General features: G+C 38.9%; 1 protein-coding gene across 1 annotated transcript in view; it reads right to left on the bottom strand.

Annotated features, from left to right (window-relative positions):
- Positions 1–22713, bottom strand: part of LOC120526665 (dynein heavy chain 6, axonemal-like) — a 234043-nt gene that overhangs the window by 62251 nt on the left and 149079 nt on the right. Inside the window, exons 57-61 of the mRNA XM_039749820.1 lie at positions 21529–21688; positions 18994–19125; positions 2494–2589; positions 1400–1540; positions 791–1006 (exon numbers count right to left, since the gene is read on the bottom strand). Of these exons, the coding sequence (XP_039605754.1) occupies positions 791–1006; positions 1400–1540; positions 2494–2589; positions 18994–19125; positions 21529–21688 (745 nt within the window). The remainder of the gene's footprint in view (positions 1–790; positions 1007–1399; positions 1541–2493; positions 2590–18993; positions 19126–21528; positions 21689–22713) is intronic.

Raw genomic sequence — 22713 nt, forward strand, 5'->3', positions numbered from 1 at the left:
AATTATGAACCCTCTTTTTACTTTAGTGGGGTTGCACATAACATAAGAGTCTAAGTAAAGCATAGCTATGCATGCACTTACACTCCCAACTTCCAGGCCAACTTAGTGTCTCCATATTAGCTAAACATGTATGTTTTTAGGATGACTACAATAGAAAACTCATACAGATGTGGTAAGAACTTCACACAGAAGGAGACTGTGCAAGGAATGAAAACATGTCTCTGGAGCATTGAAGAAAACCTGAAGGCACCTGTATCACTGTGATACCCATGTGAAAACATAGCATAGTATAAATGTATAAGAATGGTACTGATACACCTTGTAATGAATATCACAACATATCACCAAACACTTAAAATATGCACTGATATTTGGGGCTACTTCATATATGAATGATACCCTAAAATATTGATTAAACAAATAAAAAATGTATAAATCCAAAAAGCCTATGTGCAACAATTGTTCGGTATATGTACTTGGCATAATCATACCTGGGCGGCACGGTGGTGCAGTGGTAGCGCTGCTGCCTTACAGTTAGGAGACCCGGGTTTGCTTACCTGGGTCCTCCCTACCTGGAGTTTGCATGTTCTCCCCGTGTCTGTGTGGGTTTCCTCACACAGTCTAAAGACATGCAGGTTAGGTGGATTGGCGATTCTACATTGTCCCTAGTGTGGGTTGGCACCCTGCCCAGGATTGGTTCCTGCACTGTGTTGGCTGGGATTAGCTCCAGCAGACCCCCATGACCCTGTGTTCGGATTCAGTGGGTTGGAAAATGGATGGATAATCATACCTGCTTCTCTTCTGCCATTGCTGTTGACAGTGTGAACTCTGGAGTAACCGGGATGACTTTTTGGATACAGAAATTCACCCAGTTTTGCAGCATCTGCTTACGGTATGTTGCTGTAAAGGCCCCAAAATAGGTAATGCATGCTGCTGATAGAAGAACATCTCCCACAATACCCTGTAGCTTGCTCTCCAGTTTACTCAGTGATTCATTCCACCGTACCTAATAGGAAAAGCAAAACAAGCTGTCCTTCCATTGTGGTATATTATTCATATGAGTGTGCATTGTATGCAAATAAAACTGGCAAATGTTATGTCTCATAGCATATTTGATATATGTTTTATATATACAGTATATACATATATATATAATCTTTTTATTCTGTATGATCTACATACAGTCTATTTTCTCCTTTAAAATAAAGTCAAACAAAAGCTCACACACACACTCACACCCACACACACACACACACCCACACACACCCTCTCTCTCTCTCTCTGCAGGACTCCTTTTATGGCTCAGGATGGCTCCGCCCCTTCTTGCAGTCTGTAGACACTAAGCCCCACCAGAATCTTTTTTTTGACAGAAGGGCGACTGGCCTCCTTTTAAATTTACCTTTTCATCAGCCAGTGCAGCAGTTAAAATGGCAGCTCTGTGCAGCCTTTGGGTAGCTAATACTTTACGTCTGTCAAGTTCCTCCTTCTCCCAAATGCTTTCATTATACTGCTGCTGCAGATTAAGCTGGTGACTCTCAATCTGAAAGTTATTAAAAAAAGTACATAGTTTTTGTTTCAAAATGTACTGAAACATAATAAAGACAGCTCAAAAGTAAAAGTTTTTTTTTTCTTTTCATATACCAAATCATTCAAACAATTCTCTCATTGACAGTGTCATAATGATTTACATATCAAGTCAAGGAGTGTATTATTTTAAATGATGATCTTTATAATTATATAAAACTCAAATATTTACAAACTACAATTTTGCTTTATGACAAGAATTGGTGGATATTAAATAAAAAGCAAAGAATGTTAATAAAATTAAAATTTTGAAGTAATAAATTAAATTTAGTTTTACAGTTATGGAGATCATGTAGATTACCGGTACGATTTCAAACAGCAGAAACACTAACTACATGGAAACCTCTGCATTTCCTGGTACAAGCGGCATCAGGCACAAGCCACGGCCATGCAGCTCTGCTGGTGGTTTACTGTTTTGCTGTCAGAAGCAGTTATTGGATGAGCACAAAATGAAATATAAAAAATATACAAGTTGAAGTAACCTCTCTCAAGGTAAACTGTATAGAAAGTTAATCCTTATTTTAGGGCCCATAACATTTTTTTTTTAAGATACGCAAGATTCAAATTTTGGCATTGCTTTTAAAGGGAATTTTCCAAATTTCAAAACTGTGTACTCTATTCAGGAACCCTCAATGTAAATTGAACTTTCTCAACAAATTTCCCCGAAAAATAAGTGTGCCAAATTTTACCAAATCAGTCCACTCAGGGCCAAATTGTTTCATGAGGACAGGCAGACAGACAAGCGGAGAACAGTAGACGCTTTCTGCATTATTATGCAAACACAGTAACTATGGAGATGGCTCAGTCTGCTTTGACACCGAAAAGATAACTGATCAGGTCTATGATAACATGTAATGCCATAATACACGATGGACACATGGATGGATTTGGCTGGACACTGATACACACCATCCGCAGCATTTTCTGTTTCTCCTCCAGCTTCTTCTGAGCAATTTTAAGTGCTTCTTTTGCCTCTTCAACTTTCATCTGCTTAGGTGCAACATTCTGTATAAATATAGCATCAATACTAATGAATAACATGAACATTTTGCAAAAACAACTTTTTTAAAAGAATGCATTTTATTTAGAACTAGCAGACCTTGTGCACTTCGCTGCAGTCGCTGTAGTTGGAATAATTATGTATCTACATGCGACTTATAGAGCTTCTTTATATACAACATTTTTGGTTTGTCCTCCTGGAGCCAAAATATATAGATTTTCTCTATGACTAATTCGTGAACATGCTACATAAAAAACAGAAATGAGAAAAATGGCAACACCGGCACACCGCGTCTACTAAACACTAAGAAACACTAAAGGAAAAATACTATTCAGTAAGTACTGCGTCTAGTAAACAGTAAATCAGTAAATGAGAGAGGACTAAACACTAAGGAAAAAGAACAGCAAGACCGCGTCAGCTGCGGAGCTCAGCTCGGAGTGAAATGAAGTGAATGAGATGAAGTGAATGGGAGGGGAGATGATCACGTGACTCTCCCACCCGCCTTAACTCTCCATCCCTCCACAAACACACAAACACAGTCTCTCGGATCCCAACTCTCTTTTATATGTATAGATTTCATCAATTCAGTGTATTTAGTATATTTGGAACCTATAAATTATCCCTCACCAGTACTTTACATAAAATCCATGTTACATTAGGAAATAAATGCAATTTGTGTTTTCAAATGATACAAATATATAATAATGTATAATAATATGTGTAATATACTGGCATGAGGCTGGATTTACTATATTTGAGTGTCCTTTGTTATCAGCCACTACCAAATGTTACATGGAGGAATTACAAACAAAACAAAGAACTGAGTAATGCAATAAAATTGCACTCAGTCCTATCAGTAATTCTAACAGTTCAAAAGAGAAAACATGTATGGATGGTGAATGTAAAGATAGAACTTCATCTTTGGTCTGATCACTGAGACTATAGGAAAGCTATAGGGGGACACACTCAGTCTGCCTTCCAATCTGGACAACACCTCAAGCAACTGATATCTCTCATCATTTAGTGAATGTGATCCTCAAAGCACAAGACACAAATGGAGAAGACCTGTTCAAGTTTTTTACAGTTATGTCAACATGTTTAAAGATAGGTGTGTCAGTTTAACTTTGAGCCTTTATATTTCATGAATACTATAGACAATCAAGGAACAATGCAAAAAGTCAGCAATTATTAACATCACACTACCTAATTCTCTGTATGAAATGTCCCAACACTGCACTCTATGTGGGAGAAACTGGACAAACACTCCGCCAGAGAATGAATTTACACAGGTTCCACATTAAACGTGGCAACACAGATGTTCCTGTAGCGGCCCACTTCAACAGCCATGGACACTGTGAGAGGGACTTTAAAGTCACAGCGCTTATGGGCAAATTCAAAACACAGCAAGAGAGAAAAGAATGGGAAGTTAAACTCATGTTAAAATTAAATACATTACAACATGGCTTGAATAAAGACAAGAGTTTTATGGTCAGATATGAGGACTGTTTGCATCTCTCAGACTGACACAGACAACCTGTCTACAGATCCACATGGTATTGAAAAATTCATCAGAAACTTCAAAAGACTTTGTTGGACTGTTATCTCATCCAAAGATCTTGACTATACATTGTTCTCCTCTTTTGCTTAATGAATCTTAGCGTGAAGAGGTCTATTAATTTTTTACATCTAAGATGTCTCACTTAAAGGTTTTCCTTTCCTTTGCTGTATCTGTCCTAGTGTGTATATAAACATAGAGAGTTCCAGTTTCTGTATTACATCTTGCCTGAAGAAGGGGCCTGCGTTGCCTTGAAAGTTTGCAGATGGTAATCTTTTTAGTTAGCCAATGAAAGGGGTCATTTTGCTTGACTTCTCACTACATCCATAATGACAAACACGGTTACAACACCCCAGTACTACTACCTTTGAACTAAGGAAGTCATGATGGATTTTAAAAGTCTGGATCAGAAAATTTTAAAAATATCCTCAAACATCAAGAAGACAAATGAAAAACATGAAAAACAATTTCATTTACAGGTATACACTAACATCGAGGTCTCATATAAGTCATACACTGAAATCTTTGAATATGAAGGAAGCTGTCAATGCAGAATTACTGGAAACACTTCACTTGTTTCTTACTTTTACTGTACCTGGAATGTAATTTAAGGCATGGAAGCATGTCAGAATGATGAGGTAAGAGGTCTGAAAGTGCCATAACCTCTAGACAGTGAAATCACACAAGATATAATTTGTCCTAAATACTGCTGCCTCAGGGGTAGCTAACTGGAGTTTGCAGTTTTGTGGATTCACATAAAGATGCCAGGTGCTTGATCAAATATGTAACGGCATACATCTTTCAGAAGGCAAGCGCTTGTTCATAAGAAAAGCCAGCAACCCACCCGGTAGGTCACAGAAGGCTGCATTCAAACCGGTCTGACAGAGGTGAGTGCACCGACTTGTTAAAATGATCTTTTCTGCATTTACATTAACTTGCACAGAAGAGCAAATCAGTGATTATTAGAATATTGAAACTTAGATGTTAAAACAGCTCAGTGAGTTATATTTTATACTACAAATCTGCGTTATTTATCTTTGGAGTATTGAAACTGCTCTTTCAAATTTTTTAATGAATATTCTTACATTTGACAATGAATATTTAATCCACTGACATTATAAAAGCTGTGCTAAAATACTCAGAAATGCATGTACATTTTAGATAAGACTGGGTCAACCATCAAAACAAAATGCTGCTAATTTCTTGGCTGGTGGTAACTGGACTTTGGGCAACAAAAGTGGCAGGAAGATGCCCAGAGGTGTGTAACTGCACTCAGAGAGTAAGTGCTGAACGCACAGAAGTCGACTGCTTCCAACGGGGACTGAAGTCGATTCCACCGAAACTGCCACAGGACACATGGATTCTGAAGCTGGGTAAGTAATGTACAGCCTAACAACGCATATTTCATTAATTTCTCATATATTTAGGTTTCCTAAATATATCCTATCAACAATACTATCAACTTACATATACATAAAATAAACAATGACTTTGTTCATTTGATAACATAAAACTACTTCTACTAGCAGGTTACTGGTAAACAAAGGATTCAGAAGAGTGCTTTGCTTTTTATATTTATTCTGCAATTCTTTTCACTTAGTTATTTATCATGAGTAGAACTAACTCTAGAAGACGTGGTCTACTTGTAATTTGGCTAGGTGGCTAATTTCAGAGACCCCTGTTCAGTTGTTAGCCAGTGTCTGTGTGGAGTTGGCAAGTTCTCCCCGTGTTAATGTGAGTTAGTGCTGGATGCTCAGTTCTCCTTCAACATCCCGAAGGGGAGTATGATTGTTAAGTCTGCAGCTCTAAAACTGGCGCAATATGAGTGATGGTGATTATGGGTACCATTTTGACCTGTGATACACTGATGTCCCATTTAGAGGGGGGTTTCTGTTTTATTTACTTCATCTTTAAAGCCTCAGTTAGTAAAGATAATCAAGATTCCACTTTCTTCACATAAATATTAAGTACGTGACATTAACTTATTTTAGTACAGGTCGGTGGTGTGGTGCAACAAAGCTCCAGGGGTCATTTTTTTAGTCTTGTGAGGTCCGCATAGTCTGCTACACAGGTTTAAATCTGGATAATCTTACGTTCAGAGAGATGTACAGGTTACAGTAGAAGGTATTTCTAAAGTGGCCCTTTATGAATGAATTTTGATATTTGCAGGATTGCGCTCTGTGAAGGGCTGGAGTCACTTCTATGATTGATTCCTGTCCTTCTGTTATTATGGCTGGTGTAAGCTACCTGAGCAAAACAGGTGCTCGGAATAACTGAACAAAGCAATGAATCAGTCAATCAATTAGATTTTATGGAGTTTCTATTGTGGATTATAGAATATGCGCTGCCTCACAATTTACAGTATACAGTATCCCATAGCAGGAATCAACCTGCTTTTCTTCCAGGTATTTACCTGTGACGTATGCTACTCTTGCTGGCCTACAGTTATTTGGATCAGGCCGTTCATGTTCTTCAGATAAAGGGATAAGATCTGCAAGCATCCGTTCTTTAGGAATTTCTCCAGTGAACAGAGGTTATTGAAAAATATGTCACATGTTTAATCTAAGCAGTATTTCTCCCTCGGTAATCTCCAAATCACTAGGCACTTCCTTGATAGTTCCTGCAACTGCTAGGAGGTTATCAACTTTTTCCCACATGACAAACTGAATTGTGAAAAACAGAAAATGCAAAAATGTAATCCGTTCCTGTTTGCCCTTACCACCTCTAATGCACTTCATTTCTCCCTTAACTGTTCTTGTAAAACTACAATACTGAAGGAATTTCTTTCAGTCGTGCTTTTCTTTTTCCACAGTTTTCTCTCTAACTGCCTTTTAGTATACCTAATACCCTTTTAACATTTGCTCTTATGCTCTCATATCATATGTCCTCTCATTAGGGCTACGATTAGTTGTCTTATACGACTCTGTATTTCTTTGCAGCTTCTTTTTCAGCTCCTTACTTATCCACTGTGGAGCTTTGTTTAAATTCTTGCTGCTTCTAAATTATGGGATGAACTTGTCATGTATTGTACGTAAAACACTTTTAAACTTGCTCCAATGGTGCTCCCTGACTGATTCCACATTTAAAAGCTTATCCCAGTTGACATTTTATATATTTTGCCAGATCTGTTCAAAATTTGCCTAGTTAAAGTTATAATTAACAATTTTACATTTTGAATATGCACTATGCCAAAACACTGTGCTATCTATTATGATACGGTCACTAGGCTCTGATGGTTCAATCACTCCTACTCCCTGGATTCAGTGGCGGAGCTGTGGCGGAGGGGGTAAGGTCCGCCCCGGGCGGCACATTTATGGGGGCGGCATTATTGGCCACAAGGCTCAGTACAATTCCTGTATAAGCAGCAGGGTTCGGAAAAATATCACTCATGTATAAAAAAAAAGTCAAATTCTCTGATTTTTAACCACAAATACTTGAAAAATAATGTTGAGACTGTCCATGTGCATCAGACACTGCAGTTGAAATACATGCGGCAATGACAAAAATACACATAAACATTACACCGATAATAACTTCTAGGAAGATAAACAACTAATTTACAGTTTATAATTTCGTTTCGTTATCAATCCGAATGCGTTCTTGCTCTGCGCAGAAAACATCCCCATCTATCACTTGTACCCTACTTTGGTTCTGGTTTTCGTAACGTAATTATATTAAACTAATAATTAGAACACGGCTTATCAGTGCGTCTATACGATATTCTTGTCTAGTTGATGCTTATAAATGTATATAAAAATTATTGCTGTTTCTTTATATATGAATAAATCTATGCAAAATGTATCTTAATTTTTCTCTATACGTCATTTTAATTTTTTATTTAAATAGTTTAACATATTCAGATATGTTGGAGGGCGGCAAATTGAAGCCCCGCCCCGCCCCGCCCAACCCTGAGCGGCACGAACTCGAGCTACGCCACTGCCTGGATTATATCCTTATTACCAAAATAAATGCACTATTGTAAAATGTACATATTTCTCACTAATATATTGTATATAAGTCGGGTCTTGAAACCCAAAAAATCAGACCCTGACTTATACGTCCGTTCAAAAATGCAACGCTTTTTTTCGTGCCTCCTCCAATCTCACTTCAGTTTCTCAGATGAATCATTTTTTGTTGCAGCAGCGCAGTTACCAATTTCTTTCACTACTTCAACAACGTTTAATTTAAAACCAGCTTCATATTTTCTTCTGATCGAACGCTCCATCATAGGTAAGGGATGCACAATGATAAAGGTGTATGAGAGTGTGAGATACAAAAAACACAAAACGGTGCAAACGTTGCTTTGGAATAGTTCGGGAATTACCGTGGGGTCACGTAGGCACAATACATAGGAAAAAAGGCTTTGGGCTCCGTGGTTACTCTCTCAGTGGGCGTTAGCATATCATAATCTCCTAGCAGGAGTTTTCCACATTCGACTTACACGACCGACATTATAAAATACCGGAAATTATACGGTAAAATCAAGCCCCGACTTATCCACGAGAGAAGTTAAACGTGACTATATACAGTAAGTCTGAACTCCATATTTTACCTAACAACCATTTCCAAGGGGTGCCACGATGGCACAGCAGTAATGCTGCTGCCTCCCAATAAGGAGACCCAGGTTCTCCCTGTGTGGGGTTTACATGTTCTCTCCGTGTCTGTGTGGGTTTACTCCCACTGTACAAAGACAGATCAGGTGAATTGGAGATGCCAAATTGGCCATGGTGTGGGTGTTTGCCCTGTGATGGACTGGTGCCCTATCCCAGGATGGTTCTTGCCTTGTGCCCTATGCTAGCAGGGATGGGCTCCAGACCCACCCTCATGACTTCGGCATGGATTAAGCGGGTTAGAAAATTACACGACCATTTCCTATGGAGAAGTTAAGCCAAACATCTCCACCTTCTTAACAGTAAAAAAAAAAAAAATACGTTCTAAGGATTCTCAACGTCAATTCCTATTACAATATGCCTGAGTTTGGACTATTAACACCTGGAATTTATTACAATAAGCTGTATTTTTATTTACTGTTTTGGTAGTGAGATTCTAAATGTCTCAATTTCTTTCTTAAAGGAGAAAATCATCTAGAAGATCTACCAGCAAACTTTCTCAAAGATGTGCCAAACACAGAAAGTGTTAATTTGGAGCGTAATGCCATTAAGTCCTTGCATCCACAGGCGCTATCAGGGGCCACGAGACTAATGCTGTTGAACCTTTTTGGAAACCAGATCAGTAGACTTCCTCCAAAAGAATTTCAGGACCAGATTAACCTGAGGTTTCTCATGTTAGGTCAGAATAAGATTAATTCCATCAAGTCTGAAATGTTTACTGGGCTCAGAAATTTGTCGGACTTGGATTTACCAATAAATTCAATTACAACTTTACCTCCCAATGGATTTCAGCCATTAATTGCACTTAAAGTCCTGGATTTAGCCTTTAACAAGATCCAGAAGATTTCCGTCAAAGCTTTTGTTGGCCTTAAAGAGCTACAGTTTCTCAGTCTGGATAATAATAATCTTAAAATGATCCCAGCTGGAGTTTTTAAACCCCTGACTAAACTGGAAATGCTAGTGTTGGATAATAATCACCTTACAGTGGTTACGGCTGATATGTTTGAAGGTTTACCTAATTTACAAGAACTCTACCTGAGGAACAATGAGATTGGGACAATTCCTGAAGATATGTTTAAAAATACTCCCAAACTCACACAACTGGCTTTAAGTGGAAACAAATTGAAGACTATTGATGGAAACTCCCTTTCCCAATTAACAGGTTAGTATGACTTGACAGATGATAACTAAGTAATTTTCTGCATATTGTGAACGTGTTTGTTGAGCAGGTGTGCTTTGGTACAGTTAGGGCACCAAATAAGAACAGCCAACTGAATGAAGCTCCTCTTTAGCTCTACTGGCTTACTTCCTCTTCTTTGGGTCTGCGGATGTGATTTAAAATAGGAAATCAACCACAGCAAACCTCATCTTTGATACAATACATTCAATTGTTGATGTTCAGGCTATGAAAGGAAACACCAAATACAAGCAAAGATTTATTAGTCTTTGAGTTTAGATGAAACGTGTTGGTCTCCCTAAACCACAGAGTGTCAACAAATGCTTGAAGGAGTCAGATACAAAAAATTAAACACAGAAATATTTCTTGCATATTTTGTTTCAATGGATTAACTTGTGGAGGAATTCAGTATTTTTAAAATGTACAAACAATCTTTATTTTGCATTCCTGTGTCCTTAGTTTGAATTATATTCCTTTCATTTATTGTGAGGAGCCTGCACTCCTCCACCATGTCTGGATGTCTCAAGTTTCTTTCCTTACTCCACACAAATGCAGGTAATGTTATCCGTAAACTCTGAACTGACCTTTCTAGGATTGCCTGCTGTTCTGTAATCTCCTGCAGTGTGATGATGGGATTGATGGATGAAGAGACAATCACTGGCTGCTTCATAAAGCACACAAGTATACAAAGGAACTAACATAACAATATGGAAGAAATTGAATCCATATGCAAAAACAACAAAAAAAATGTGTCCAATATTATTATAAATTTTTGACATTTGGCCTACTACTTTGAAGGCTGCAATGCCCCATATTGCACACTTTGCAAAACTTTGAAAAACAAAATGAAATAAGACATCTGGAATGTAAAATGTTTATATTACAAAGGTTCCAACCATGAAAAACTGGAAAATAACCGACTTTGGGTGGAATGGTGGCTCTGAGGTAGGGATCTGCGCGGTGTTTGAATCCTGTAAAATGCCAAAAGTGAATTTCCCCTTGGGATTAATAAAGTATCTATCTATCTATCTATCTATCTATCTATCTATCTATCTATCTATCTATCTCTATCTATCTATCCTGTTGGGCCCTCGATCAACGCAGTTAACCAGCAATTGCTCCATCCTGAGTGTGGCATTAATCTGCATGTAGCCCCTCCAACCTGCAGCGAAAAACCTGGTGGTTGGTGGCAGAATTGGCACACAGCCACCATAAAAAAACACCTCACACTGTTCCCACTCCTTTTGAACAAGTGTGGAGCTGAGGTGTCATCCATTGCACGGCTGCACTCGGGTCCTAGTCTGGGATCCTGACTTGATTTGTCATGTGGTGGGTTCGGCAATGCGCTGTATCAGCGCCTGCTCCTAAACTTTCTCTCTCTCTCTTAGCCTTCTCTAAAGCTGATGTCACATGATTCAACTTCTAGTGGTTGAGTTTGATCAATTTTGAGATCGACACGCCAGCACAGTAAGGCTTGCCTCTTTTTGTGACAGTCAGTGATATGGTGCCAAATTTGTCTGAAGTTTCACAATCTTGGCCCTGTTGTAATACATAAAAGTTCTCTTCTGTGTGTGAAATCCCAAACTCCCACGTTCCTTATACCTTGTCGCTGCATTATGTGCGTTGCAAGGGTATACATGTTCATTGGTTGTCAGATCTCCTGCACACAGACCCTGCCCCTACAAATAAAGACAAAATTGTGGCGGGTCACAAGCTAATTGGGGTGAGTCGCTCAGCATGTCATTTTAGGAGTGAGCTGTTGACTGCCTTTGACTTTCAAGCATTACATAAATGAAGGCTGTGACTGAAATCGCTGTTAAGGTTGCGTGATGTGACATGGCCGTAAGACACATTCTTTTCCAAGTATATTACAAAATACACATTAAATAAATTGGAACAACTTGGTTTAGCTTTGCATTAACAGGTTTTCTCTAAGTCTAAGTCTGCGAACCTCATTTTTTTATTTTCAAGCAGGATTTTGTTCTCTGGCTCCTACACTATATAATTTTGTGTTCCTCGAAAGATTATTGAAAACTAATGATAGCCTCTGGCCACAAAAATCTCTTCAATATTACAATACCTGTGACTGAGTTTCGCCCAACAACATCCAAAATATGACCAGAGATGGCAACTCAAAATGACCGGCAAGAACATATTTGATGCTGTGTGTGCCAGTTAGGAACTCATTCAATAAATGTAACTACATTACAAGTAAGCTCATCACAAATATTGAAAAAGGCAAAAGAAAAGCAAATTCTAGTCATCCTGCCTTACGTGTGTCTAATGGATACAACCTGCCTTTGGGTTGTTGCAGTTCAATTCTGCACCTTTGTATTGGGCAGGATAAAGTGGTGTTTGCTGTACTTTGTTGCTTATGCACTCTCAGGTATATTTTATACTAGCTGTACTAAACATCCAAGATGGATTAAAGTCAAAGTAATTAACGTTGACCTCAGCGTAAAATGGTTGCAGTGGTCCATATACTAGATGTGTCTCTGTTATATGCCATTTGGTATGGGATTAGTAAAAGCAGTGTTCATGTTTGTGATGCGCCAACTATTGGAATGACAAATGCAATGCATTTTATTACTAAAAATGTTTGTGATGCGCCATCTTTTGGAATGACAGAGACATAGCAACTGGACAGACACACAGACAGACAAACAGACTCTTATCCTTTTATTAAGGTGCATCAATCTGATATAATCTGAGCTTTATTTATATTGTAATCACGCATCAGAGTCAGTCAGTTAGTCATTATCCAACCCGCTATATTCTAACACAGGGTCATGGGGGTCTGCTGGAGCCAATCCCAGCCAGCACAGGGCGCAAGACAGGAACAAACACTGGACAGGGCGCCAGCCCACCGCAGAGCACACACACACCTACACACCAATCGCCAATGCACCTAACCTGCATGTCTTTGGACTGTGAGAGGAAACCCACGCAGACACGGGAGAACATGCAAACTCCACGCAGGGAGGACCTGGGAAGCGAACCCATGTCTCTTTACTGTGAGGCAGCAGCATTACCACTGCACCACCGTGCCACCCACGCATCAGAGTCCCTCGTGAAAATCCAGTGGTTCTGCCTTGTTTCACAGTCATTATCTACGCATTGTAATTATGTCAGCCACCAGCAGATACCACAACTTTGTCACAGCACCGCCGTTTGCAGCACATAGGTTTTGAAGTAACATGGATTCTTGGAATCTGACCGAGTGTAGGCAGACAAACTCCATGCTGAAACTGCACCTCTGTCTAGAGAAGGGGTTAATATTAAATTTCCATATATACTATCTCTCTTATCTTATTTTACAAAGAAATGGAAATAATGATATTAATCATGTTATTTCTGATATAACTGTATATAATTGTTATTTTATGAATGATTTTGATCAATTCAATTTGACACTAGATGAAAGAAATTGAGGTATCGTAGAAATGTGTGACTTTTGAATGATTTTAATATCCTTTCCTTTATAGGCCTTAAAGACATTTATCTCCACGAGAATCCATGGGCATGCGATTGCAAGCTGAAGTCTCTGCTTCAATGGATGTCAAAAACCTCTGCAAACCTATCTCCTTTAGAAGCTTTAAAGTGCATTTCACCAGCAGAAAATTACGGAAAAACCTTTCCTCTCCTTGAAGAACACAATCTGAAATGTACAGCTTAGACAAACGTTTCTAAAAATGACTACAGTGCAGTTCAGGTTTTTGATTCTAAGCAAGGACTGTGGTAATACAATTCTGAAGTCTACTATTAAAGCTCTTAAAGGAATCATTAAAGATGTTAAACTTTAACAAGCTTAATGAAGTAACATTTATGAATCATGCAACCCCTATTTTATATTGCACCTTTTTTAAGTGAACACCTTCCCAGGAAAATTAATAACTACAAACTATGAAACCTACACCACAACAACAACATTTATTTATATAGCACATTTTCACACACTTAGTTTTTGAACAGATGGCACACAGAGAGGTTCAGTGACCCCATCAGGCTAACACAATGACACACTAAGACACACTAAGGGACTGAATGAGGCGCCCTCATGGCTTCAAGATCACTTTTTTAGCCCCTATGCCACACTGTCTGTGGTGAGCTAGTACCAAGTATTTTTCTCATCTGCTTTGCTAGGTTTATTTTAAAAAATAATAAACTATGTAACTATTCAAAAAAGAAAATATACTCTTGTGACAGTTTTAACATTATACATGTTATGTCAAAATGTATAACAGTTATATCAGAATATTTGAAATACTGTAAACAGTAAATAATATGGTTACTGCAGCCTTTTCTCTGCTCTTTTTCCTGTTCTTGTCATGGGGTGTACATAACAACAAGGGAAAAAATACTAACATACCCTCTAAAACTTGCTTTCAACCAGAAATTCTTAATAATTAGTAAATCATTTTACATAAGTATGGGCCGGGATATCATGCCTGCTTCCAAGACCATGTGGAGTTTCCATTTTCTCTTCATGTTGTTTTGGATGTTTTGTCCACTTCACCAAAGATGTGCTTGTTACTGAAGGCTGCTCAGTGGTTTTAAATTGTCTCATTATGAGTGTGAGCGTCGAAGATATTGGGCCCTGCAATGGACGGTGGTCTGGCCAGTCTACTGTGGCTGCCTGTCTGTGTCTGTGTATCTTCCAGTTTTCCTCCCATAAATCAAAATCTTGAAATAAATCTAGACCTTGTATGGGTCAGTGTGACAATGTGTGTGGGTTTTCCTGTGATGGGCTGGCATGCTGTCCAAGCCCAGTTCCTGCCTCGCACATGACACTGCTGGCATAAGATTGATGCCTCTGCTATCCTAGACTGGTTTCATAGTGAAAGGATGAATTCATATCTTGTAATTATGGAATACAAACATTTAAAAAGAAGCCTCAACATCCTTTACAAACACACAACTTTAAGGAGTGGCAGAAGATGAAGGTGACATATGACAAGACAATCTGTAAGGAGGCAAAGCAAAAGACTAGAAAAGCAAGTGCAAAATTGCAAGAAGGAAAAACTCAAGGACTCTGAGGAAGGAAGGACGAAAAGATGAATGTGTTATGGATTTCCTAGTAGATGGCCAGAGAAGCAGAGGATACATTAATAATAATAATAATAATAATAATAATAATAATAATAATAATAATAATGCATTTTATTCATATAGCGCCTTTTGCATGCTCGAGGTATGTGGACGTGTACTGCCTGAAAAATACTGCAGACAACATCATGATTGATAGTAATGCTTTTAATGATGGCTGGAAGAAGCACAAGGAGAAGCTGCTAAATGGCGAGAGTGAAAGGGTTAATGGTTTGTTGTGAGAATGTGGAAGGATCTACAGTAGCTGTAAGGTTTCAAAAAGTTACTGGAAAGCTGAAGAAGATGAAGAGAGAAAAAGCAGGAGATCCAGCTGGACAAGTGTCAGAAATATGGAAGACAATGGAATGTCCTGGAATCGAATGGTTCACAGATCACTGCAACATGAAACAGGACTTTTGAAGACTGGAAAAGAAATATGCTGATTCCAGTTTACTCAATGGAGAGGAAGTCATACCGTATTGAGTGATCAAGCCGTTGAAGCTGCTTGTTAAGGTGGTTAAGACAGTGCTAGAGAAAAGAATCGGGGATCAAGTGAAAGCTAGTGAAAAGCAGTTTGGTTTCATACATGAAAACCAAACACCAGACATGATCTTTGGGTAAGGGACAGATTAACAGATCTGAAGAAGTGGCTGAGAGAGGTGGTGAGATGGTGAAATGTGGATGAGTAATTAGTGTCTGCAGTGAAGGATTGTCATGGGAGTTTTTCTGCGCTGATGGCCTCATGTTGATAGCAAAAAGTGAAGCAACACTGAAATGGAGAACAAATTTGGGAGCCAAAGGCTACAAAATAAATGTAGAGAAAAATAAGGAAAGGTGATGGTTTGAGGTGAAGAGGCAGGAGGTGTGAAAAGATTTGTCTGGTGACGTGCGGTGAGGTTCATGGCTGGTGAGGTGCTGACTCCTTCAGAGTTAGATGTGCATATATACGAACCCCAAAGAGTAGCTTATTCACTATTCAATGGTAGCTTGCACATTGACTACTGGTTATGTTTCATATCTCATCAGCATTCTTTACACACACACATATAGGTAAAGCACGTATATGACTAAGAAAGAACGCTACATTTATAGTGGCGAGAGAGAGCGGAGAGAGCACATTTGCTCCTCATCCTCTATGTGCTCTAAATTTGCTGTTGCAATTCCACAATTCATACTCATTTAGTACAAATGAAAGTACAGTATAGAATGGTGTACAAAAAAAGAATAATTTTTTTTATTTAAATATATGTTTTTTTAAAGCTTTTAATTCTGATGCCTTAATCAATTTTAATACAGACTGTTCAACAAAAGGATAACAAGAAAAACAAAATAATATTTTATTTAAGGTCAAAGTTTAGTTTTTAAATATTGGATTGTTTTTTTCTTAGTTTTTCTTACTTTATCCCATTTTTGATAAAGTTGAAAACCGTTTATGGTGTTACCTTTATGTGTAAATGAAGTCCATGCGCCTATACTTCTCCGTCACTTTCTTGTAAAAGTCCTACTTATTTTCCTTTAGTTTTAAAAGTCTTAATCTTACATTTTGGTAGTCAGTCAGACCGCTGCAGTGCACTTGACTTTCTGATATCGCTAACTTATTGGCGCCGAGAGCCTCTGAGTAGAAGAACAGCAGCAATGAGTGCCTGTTGAGCTCACATGCGCCCCCTTCAGGGCGGCACGGTACTGTCTGCCTCACCTTGTGCCTTTTCACTGCAGTTCTATGTCCGATCAGCAAGACTAAATATGTCACACACATTCATTAAAGATATTAGCCAGACTGTGGAAAGTCGGGGTGTATAATAAACGTGCCTGAAAACATATTGGTGACATACAGAGAGACAGCAACAGGCACGAGCCAACTGAATGCATCAACCGAGTGTGTGAGGGAGAGTACAGTCCGAGGTGAGGTGAGGCTCGTTGCTGCCACACGTCACGTTTCTCCCCGGTATTTGAACAGGAAATGCACAAATTCAGCAATTTGGACTATAGAAATGATCAAAATTATTGGAATCATACAGATATTTAAACTTATAGCACAGAGCAGTGGACAAATTTATTTTATTTTATCATTATGATTTATTTATTTTTTTTACTTTGATTCCAGCAGACCTTCGTGACCCTGTAGTTAGGCTATATTGGGTTGGATAATGGATGGATGGATGATGACTCACCTGCCTCCCCTTACTGCACGTCCCTGGATTTGTCATGCAACACGTGTAGGAGACATGTTAGGAGAAACACATTTTAAAGTACTATATAGGTTACTGAAAGTGTGTGCGCAAAAGATGCAGTGGCGTGAAGGGCAGTCTGCAGGCAGCAAGGGTGACATTTGCTTAGAAATTAAGTGTGAGGTGTGCCGGATGCTGATATAATCACAGCAAAAATATTTATTTGCATTGGAGCTGTTTTGAAGGAAGGTCAAGTGCTTCAGTTATGCAGGTGACATGCTAAGCACAGATGGAAGTGCAAACACAACAGTGACAGCAAGTGTGAGATGTGCATGGAAGACAATTTTAGGAGCTGTCTCCTCTTCCGACTGTCCAGCTCAGAATTATAATGTACTGCAGAAACTGTCCACAATCTAATGTTGTGAGTGCTAATAGAAGGAGGGAGAAAAGAGGCTGAGCATTACCACTGCGGCCTTTAGTAATACACTTTAGATACACTAAATACACTTTACCTTTCCAAGGGAGCACATTGATTATTCTTGCATGAATAAATCTGGGACATATACATTTATATTTAACAATTCTGTAATTTAATAATATATGTTTGCCACATAAGAGCGTAATAAGTGTTTTTATAATATAGGCAAGTCTACTTGTAGCCCCCCATAAACAATGAGACCGGAATCAGCCAGATAGATCCAAAAAACAGTTTAAGGCAGGGGTCACCAACTCCGGTCCTGGAAGACCACCGTGTCTGCAGGTTTTCATTCTAACACTTTTCTTAATTAGTGACCTGTTTCTGCTGCTAATTAACTTCTTTTGAACTAATTTTAACTGACTTTCTCTTAAAGACTCAGAGCCCTTAATTGTTTTTTTTTTCCTTAATTAGCAGCCAAACAATAATGAGATGCAAAATAAGCCAAAATAACTGGTGCCCATCACACAGTATCTGAAAATAAAGAAAGATGAAGGTCTCAGGAATGTTGGTCTACTCAGATCCCCAAAACATTTGAACAGAGCCCTTAAAAAAGAGAAAATCAGCAATTTTGGAAATGTCTGGTAATGCACCACGAGAGAAGCAACAAGCCACGGAATTAAAGAACGGGTTTAATTCATAACAAGAATCGGCGCCTCATTAAGCAAGTTTGAGGCCCTGACTTAGTTGGTCTCTTGTTGGCTTCCTCACTTCACATTTCATTTTTATTTTGGTGCCATTTAAGGAAAGAAATGAAGCAAATCAGAGGAACGATGAATAAATTCAGGGGAACAAATCTTAAAAAAACAAGTCATTTAAAATTAATTCACAAGAAGTTAATTAGCAGCACAAACAGGGCTCTAATTAACAAAAAGGGTTAGAATGAAAACCTGCAGCCACGGTGGTCCTTCAGGACTGGAGTTGGGGACCCCTGGTTTAAGGTGATCCTGTTTAATTTAGATTTAAAATACTATTTAGAGCTTTAGTAAAAACAATGATATTATTAGAATAACAAATATATGAACAGATTCAACTGAGCATTTCACCTTCCTCTGTACACGTGGCAGTAATGACCCTAGAAACCTAAAACCTATATAGAAATAATTAATTGGGTGAGAAATAAATTAAAGTTTCCTTTCTTAATGGAAGGAAAGCAAAAACAATGTAAAAGTTCAATGACAGCAATCAGATTTTTTTAATTTGACAAACAAAAACAGATTTTTTACTTCTAATATATAATAAAATGCTGAAAGAACAAACTGTATTAGATAAAATGAGAAAATGTCTGCAAGATCAAAAGCAAAATAATTAGTATTAATGCAAAATGTTTTTCCTGTACCTTGTGTACTTCATAGTAATTTTCCACAGCCAAAACCCAAAGGCACAAAGAACGGCAAGCAGTAGAAACGACGCCAACTTTGTCTGAGGTGAAGCTGGGATCCTTAGAGTATCTTCTTAGCTTGATAAATACCTAGAATTGCCAGAGACAATTATAAAAACAATTGTTTTGATGCATTTTTTACTTTTGAAAGTAATATGGGGTAAAAATGTAAAATTGTTTAAAACTACTTATTGAGATGTAAAAGTTGTATAGAAATAAATAAGCAGAAGGCATTAACTGCTAAAATTAAGGTTCAAGTCTATCAGAAACAGGCTTTACCTGAACAAGTTGCATATTTTTAAATATTATTATACTCTTATAATGGTCAGCACAGTGGCACAGTGATAGAGTGCAAGGCAAAGAGGCTGGAGTTTGCCCCCACTGTGTAGAGTTTGTATATTCTTCCATGTCCGTGTGAGTTTCCAAACACATGAGGGATTGGTGAATTTGCCCTGTGTCTGTTCATCCTGGCACCCTGTCCAGGTGTTGTTCCTACCTTGTGCCCATCGATTGCTGGGATAGACTCCATATTTCTTGTGACCCTGCCTTGGATAAGCAAGCTATGAATGTGGATGGATGGATGAATGGATGGATATGCTCTTACTCAGAACATTGCATGAACTTTGATCAACGCAATCTTCTTACTTAGGACCATTTATAGGCTGACCATGCTTCCGTTTAAAAAGATTAACAACATATTAGGTATGGTCAAAAACAACCTGAGCACTGCGTACTGCTTAGTTCATGACAATGTGTACAGTTACAGCATGCATGTTGACATACTGAGATTGACTTAATGAACAGGCTTGGTCAATTGGTAAATCTAAACTGACCTGGTGTGAGGGAGTGTGGCTGTGTGTGAATGCATGTCCCATGATGGACAGGCATCAAATTGAGGGTTGATACTGATATTTTGTTTGGAAAGGCTGTGGATCCCTTTGATCCAGGCACATAAATGAATGGACAACAGTTAGTATACACATTTTCTGAATTGGAGTACTGGATTGACTGTTAACTTAGCAACTATTCAGCTAATTTCCATTCATTTGGTAAATAAAGATGCACTAGATAGATAGATAGATAGATAGATAGATAGATAGATAGATAGATAGATAGATAGATAGATAGATAGATAGATAGATAGATAGATACATTATTAATCCCCAAGGGGAAATTCACATACTCCAGCAGCAGCATACTAATAAAAAAAATGAAAAGAGTGATAAAAATGCAGGTATAACAGACAGTAACTTTGTATAATGTTAACGTTTAGCCCCCTGGGTGGAACTGAAGAGTCGCATAGTGTGGGGGAGGAACGATCTCCTCAGTCTGTCAGTGGAGCAGGACGGTGACAGCAGTCTGTCGCTGAAGCTGCTCCTCTGTCTGGTGATGATCCTGTTCAGTGGATGCAGTGGATTCTTCATGATTGACAGGAGCCTGCTCAGCACCCGTCGCTCCGCCACAGATGTCAAACAGTCCAGCTCCATGCTTACAATAGAGCCTGCCTTCCTCACCAGTTTGTTCAGGCGTGAGGCGTCCCTCTTCTTTATGCTGTCTCCCCAGCACACCACCGAGTCTGCAGATGTTGAAGGACGCCAGCCTTCTAAGAAAGTATAGTCGGCTCTGTCCTCTTTTGCACTTTGCATCAGTATTGGCAGTCCAGTCCAATTTATCATCCAGCTGCACTCCCAGGTATTTATAGGTCTGTACCATCTGCACACAGTCACCTCTGATGATCACAGGGTCCTTGAGGGGCCTGGTCCTCCTAAAATCCACCACCAGCTCCTTGGTTTTGCTGGTGTTCAGTTGTAGGTGGTTTGAGTCGCACCATTTAACAAAGTCCTTCATTAGGTTCCTATACTCCTCCTCCTGCCCACTCCTGATGCAGCTCACGATAGCAGTGTTGTCAGCGAACTTTTGCACGTGGCAGGACTCTGAGTCCTATTGGAAGTCTGATGTATACAGGCTGAACAGGACTGGAGAAAGTACAGTCCCCTGTGGCGCTCCTGTGCTGCTGACCACAATGTCAGAAAAGAGTGATGGCATGGCAAAACAGTACTACCCGAGATTCTCAAGGTGTTCTTTGAGGAAGCAATTTAGAGGAGGAGACAACGTAAGAGCCATATAAGCAACATGATAGACTGGAAAAGAAGATTAGCAAGAAGAAAGGCTCACAAGAAGGACCAAAGCTGAAGCCGAGGAAAGGTCTAATGAGGCTGAAGCGAAGGGTGAGGATATCAGAAGTAGACCTAATGGGGGGCATGTAAAGTTATTGCTTTACATTGTGTTTTACTCCCCCTATATCATATCACATGTGCTTTCTTTTCTGGATCTCTGTCAGGACCAAGTACTAGGTGAGTGGAACAATAGCCAATTTGTCAGGCAAAAATATAGCATGGAAAAGGGCATCAGCGAATTGTTATAAAATTGTTATGTTTAACATAAGAGGTGACCAGACATGGTGCCGCCAGCACTCACACTAATGACAATTACCTTCTCAGGTATGCTATCAATGTCTATGGTGACCAGTTTCTTAAGAAATCCCGGGTCTGCCAGTAGAAGCTTTGCTGTTGTCCAGCCAGGTTTCTTCTGAAGTAAAGTGCATATTGCATTCATAACAGTGAGCACCAAATCTGGGGGGCTTGTATATACTCTGAAAAAAAGACAGCAGATAAAATCAATAATGTGTATTTACAAATGACAAAAACAATAATGGTAGAACTTCTGGCTCTTATTCTCTGAAATCTTTTTTGGAGCTACAAACTTGCACAGATTTGTTGATGTACTTTTTTGTAAATGGTAATTAGTGTGTGTGTTGTCCAGGAATTATTCTGACTTGTGCCATATGGCTTCAGCTTTGCCATGGCTCTACTCAAGATAAAATGGCTTTTGAAAATGGGTGGATGGATCGAAGGTAGTTGGTCATATGCTATATCTTCTTAAATGATCCTTATTTCTAAATTATAAATAAAATGTACTATGAAGCTGAGACAGACTGTAAAATGCATATACTAACTAAAACAAACATTTGCATTGGAGAACAACGGTGAGCCAGACTGTGTCTAATACAAGGCAAGAACTTATATGGAAACATGGTGCTGATTCATCACCAGACACAGTCCATGATGGGGAGAGGGTGCAACCCCAATAAATACACAGTCACCAGTTCTGGAACTGAGTTCAGATCCATGAAGCCATAAAGTAAAAATCCTAACCATGGCAACTTAATGCCATCCAGCTTATAAAGAGAACCTTTCATGCTGCCCCATCCCCTATCTGTATGTTTCTTGCTGAGAGGAGAAGGGGTGGGCAAAGAAGTAAGGCATAAATTAATGCAACCATAGCTCTGATAACGGCAATCAAACTAGAACACTTGAAAAGCCAATAGAGAAAGCATCAGTAAACATACAAAAAAGTTAAAAGAAACTGAATTTCATGTGCTAGTGCTAGATCTCTAAGCACTAGTATATTGAAACTCTACATGTGCAAAATCATGTGCTTTCATTGGTGTATGTCAGAGCCAGGTCGACAATTTTTGCTTCCCTAGACGAAGTTATAAATGGCGCCCCACCACTCTCTTTGCTCTGAGAGGAATCATCACTGCCAGACCTGTACATCGGGACCTGGAGACAGGACTGTGAGCAGCGAAGTATTTATGACCTCAAATTCACAATTTGA

The sequence above is a fragment of the Polypterus senegalus genome, chromosome 3, assembly GCF_016835505.1.
Source record: "Polypterus senegalus isolate Bchr_013 chromosome 3, ASM1683550v1, whole genome shotgun sequence".
Classification (NCBI taxonomy): domain Eukaryota; kingdom Metazoa; phylum Chordata; class Cladistia; order Polypteriformes; family Polypteridae; genus Polypterus; species Polypterus senegalus.